At 44.2% G+C, this 3094-nt stretch overlaps 1 protein-coding gene across 1 annotated transcript; it reads left to right on the forward strand.

Moving 5' to 3' along the window:
* Positions 1–248: 248 nt before the first annotated feature.
* On the forward strand, positions 249–2764 carry CEBPA (CCAAT enhancer binding protein alpha). Its single transcript, XM_069966172.1, has one exon. The coding sequence runs from the start codon at positions 393–395 to the stop codon at positions 1272–1274; it is 882 nt and encodes a 293-aa protein (XP_069822273.1). The 5' UTR covers positions 249–392; the 3' UTR covers positions 1275–2764.
* Positions 2765–3094: the final 330 nt, after the last annotated feature.

The raw sequence follows: 3094 nt of genomic DNA on the forward strand, positions 1-3094 counted from the left end.
TTTTTGACCTTCTACTATTTAGGATATAGACAGTGGGGTGAGGTGCAGATGTGGGGTGGCTGCTCCAGGACATACAGATTACAGGGAAGGGATTGGCAGAATATCAGACAGCTGTCATGTTGTAGCAGGAGAAGCCTGTCTGGGCTCTTCATGTAAGTGTGTAGCTGCAGCTCTCATATAGGGTCAGTGCTGACTGAGCTGCCACAGTTGTCCAGCAGATGTCACTCCTGCTCACAGTACATATATATATATAGAGAGCAGTGAGCACCCAGTGCAGTCAGTCATTAGACAGCAGCAGGAAGGAGCACAGGGTGAAAGACAGCAAGTGGCTTCCTGAGCTCACCCTGGATTCCCAGAGCTCGTCACCATGCTTGGCTGGCTATAGGAGTTCCATGGAGCTAGCCAACTTCTACGAGGTCGAATCCCGGCCATCCATGAGTGCCCAGCCCCATCCTCATCACGGTGCATACCCCTACAGGGAGCCCCAAGCCACCGGAGACCTCAACGAGCTGTGTGAGAACGAGAACTCCATAGACATCAGCGCCTACATTGACCCTGCAGCCTTCAACGACGAGTTCTTGGCTGACCTCTTCCATAGCAGCAAGCAAGACAGAACCAAGGGGGTCATTGACTATCAGCAGGGACTTGGAGCTGCTCACCCCCAAATGTATGGCTGCATGGCAAACTATATGGACAGTAAGCTGGACAGTGCTGGCTTAAGACCTCTGGTTATCAAACAGGAGCCCAGGGAGGAGGAAGAAGCCAACAGGGCATCTTTGGCTGCCCTCTACCCTCATCATGCACCCCAGCACCCATCCCATCTGCAGTACCAGGTAGCCCACTGTGCACAGACCTCTATGCATCTGCAACCTGGTCACCCAACTCCACCACCGACCCCTGTGCCGAGTCCTCACCACCACCCCCATCACCACCATCATCACCTGCAAGCTACTTCATCCAAGGGGATGTCTTCAGCGTCTTCCACTTCTTCATCTTCTTCAGAGACCCGAGGCAAGTCCAAGAAGTGGGTGGACAAGAACAGCAATGAGTACAGGGTGAGGAGGGAGAGGAATAACATTGCAGTAAGGAAGAGCAGAGACAAGGCAAAGATGCGCAATGCTGAAACCCAACAGAAAGTCCTTGAATTGTCCACTGAGAATGACAAGTTGAGGAAGAGGGTGGAACAGCTGAGCAGAGAGCTGGAGACCCTCAGGGGCATCTTCAGACAACTTCCAGAGAGCTCTCTGGTCAAAGTCATGGGCAACTGTGCATAGTGTCCTGCTGCAGAAAAAAGACCCCTTCTCTAAGAAACTTTTATCCACACTTCTTCCATGCAGGATGGACCTTAACCAAGAGTGAAATAGACACTCCCTAGGACTTGGATACCACCCTTGACCCCCTTCCCAATTTTTATATCTGACATACCTGGATTCCAACCTCCCAGACCTTCCATTGTGGTCGCAATAACCAAAACAGCTAGGATGCAATGTGGTGCTAGCACAATCTAGAGCCCTACAACTTTTCATTTTCACCATAGATTTCTATTTTTGTCCATATTTTTATACTATTTTGTCATCATCATGAATGCTGTGGATGCGGCCAAAAGTTTATATTGTGGGGTAACTTTTTCTATGTGTTACAGCAGTGCGCTTAGAAGCCTTTGGGCCCATTAAGGATAACATGACCTGGGCCATACTGGGTTTGTATGTCTGAACAGGGTATATACTGTGTGCACCTTATACCTTTTCTTGTGCCTTATTAACAATCAATATTTGCTGTATCTGTTACTGTAGAGATGTCACCTCTACCCCTGCTGCCTTAAAGAGCGCCCCAAGCTGTATATTCTTCAGGTACCATTTCATATAAGACCCCTGAGACTTATGCAATATATATTCAGTTCCTGAGTGTGCCCATCATAAGGGTCTGTTGCCACATACTTGTAACATTGAACCTGTGTGCCATAGAAAAGCAAACGCACAATGACTTTATGGGGGTCCAGAGCTATGGCCTTGCTGTGGTCAATGCTGGATATGCAGGGAAATGCTATGCAAAAGTCACACATTACATTGGATTTATATTATTTACTGTATTCATTTCTATTTTCTTTTTCTTTTTTAAATCTCAGAAATTTTAATCTTGAATAACGTTATGTAGCTGCTACTCGCTGCTAAATGTATTGTCTGGAGCTGTAAATAAGGCCTCTGCTTCCCTCTTTTGCAAAACCTCTATGGACCCAGTGGAATGTGAATCTCATGTTAGTTGTTAAGCTTTATACATTTCTTTTTGCTATATCTTGCCATTAAAAATACAAAAAAATGCAGTGTACTGGCTGCAAAAATATATATTTTATATATAGGATCATTGACAGATGGCGCACTTGAGTTTTTAATACTGTATTTATGTATCTCCCAACCGTGATCTACAACCTGTGGCTCTTTAGCAGTGGAGGAATGCTGTCAGGGCATGCTGAGGGTTGTAGTGCCACCACTGTTGGACAGCTGCAAGTTGCCGATCAAAGATCTAAACTGTAATGGTCAGTGTACAACTAGCACTGATGACCAGCCCCAATGTGCTAAATTATTGCAACGAAACGACTCTCAAAAAATAAATTTTTAATTTTAATCTTATTTTTAAATGTTCTGTTTGTTTAAAAAAAAAAGTATTGAAAAATTCACTTATTTGTTATTAATTATGCTGTGGAAACACTTTTACATATCTGTTTTATTCGCAACATAAATAAAAAAAAATATACGTTGTCAAATAATCCTCGGTATGATGGTTTCATTTCAGAACATGTAAAACTGTATATGTGATATATAATCACAATATAGCACAGATATCCCAAGATCATAGCATTGAATTTATACTGTACCCAGTCCGTGCAGCCAGATCATCTTAAAATCACTGGTGACATTACTAAACTGTGCATGCAACCAGATTAGCCCTATGCATCTGACAAATCCAGCTCTGCTGCTGCTGCTTTACTCGACAAAGTAGCACCACAAAACACTGCCCTGTTGCATCTGACCAATCCAGCTCTACATTAGACAACTTAGCTCCTCTTCTTCTGGGAAACTTGGCTTATAGCACTTGT

Source organism: Dendropsophus ebraccatus, chromosome 4 (assembly GCF_027789765.1).
Source record: "Dendropsophus ebraccatus isolate aDenEbr1 chromosome 4, aDenEbr1.pat, whole genome shotgun sequence".
Lineage (NCBI taxonomy): Eukaryota > Metazoa > Chordata > Amphibia > Anura > Hylidae > Dendropsophus > Dendropsophus ebraccatus.

Bases quoted from the DNA above. Each gene is read 5' to 3' on its own strand.
- CEBPA (XM_069966172.1), top strand. From the start codon at position 393: ATGGAGCTAGCCAACTTCTACGAGGTCGAATCCCGGCCATCCATGAGT.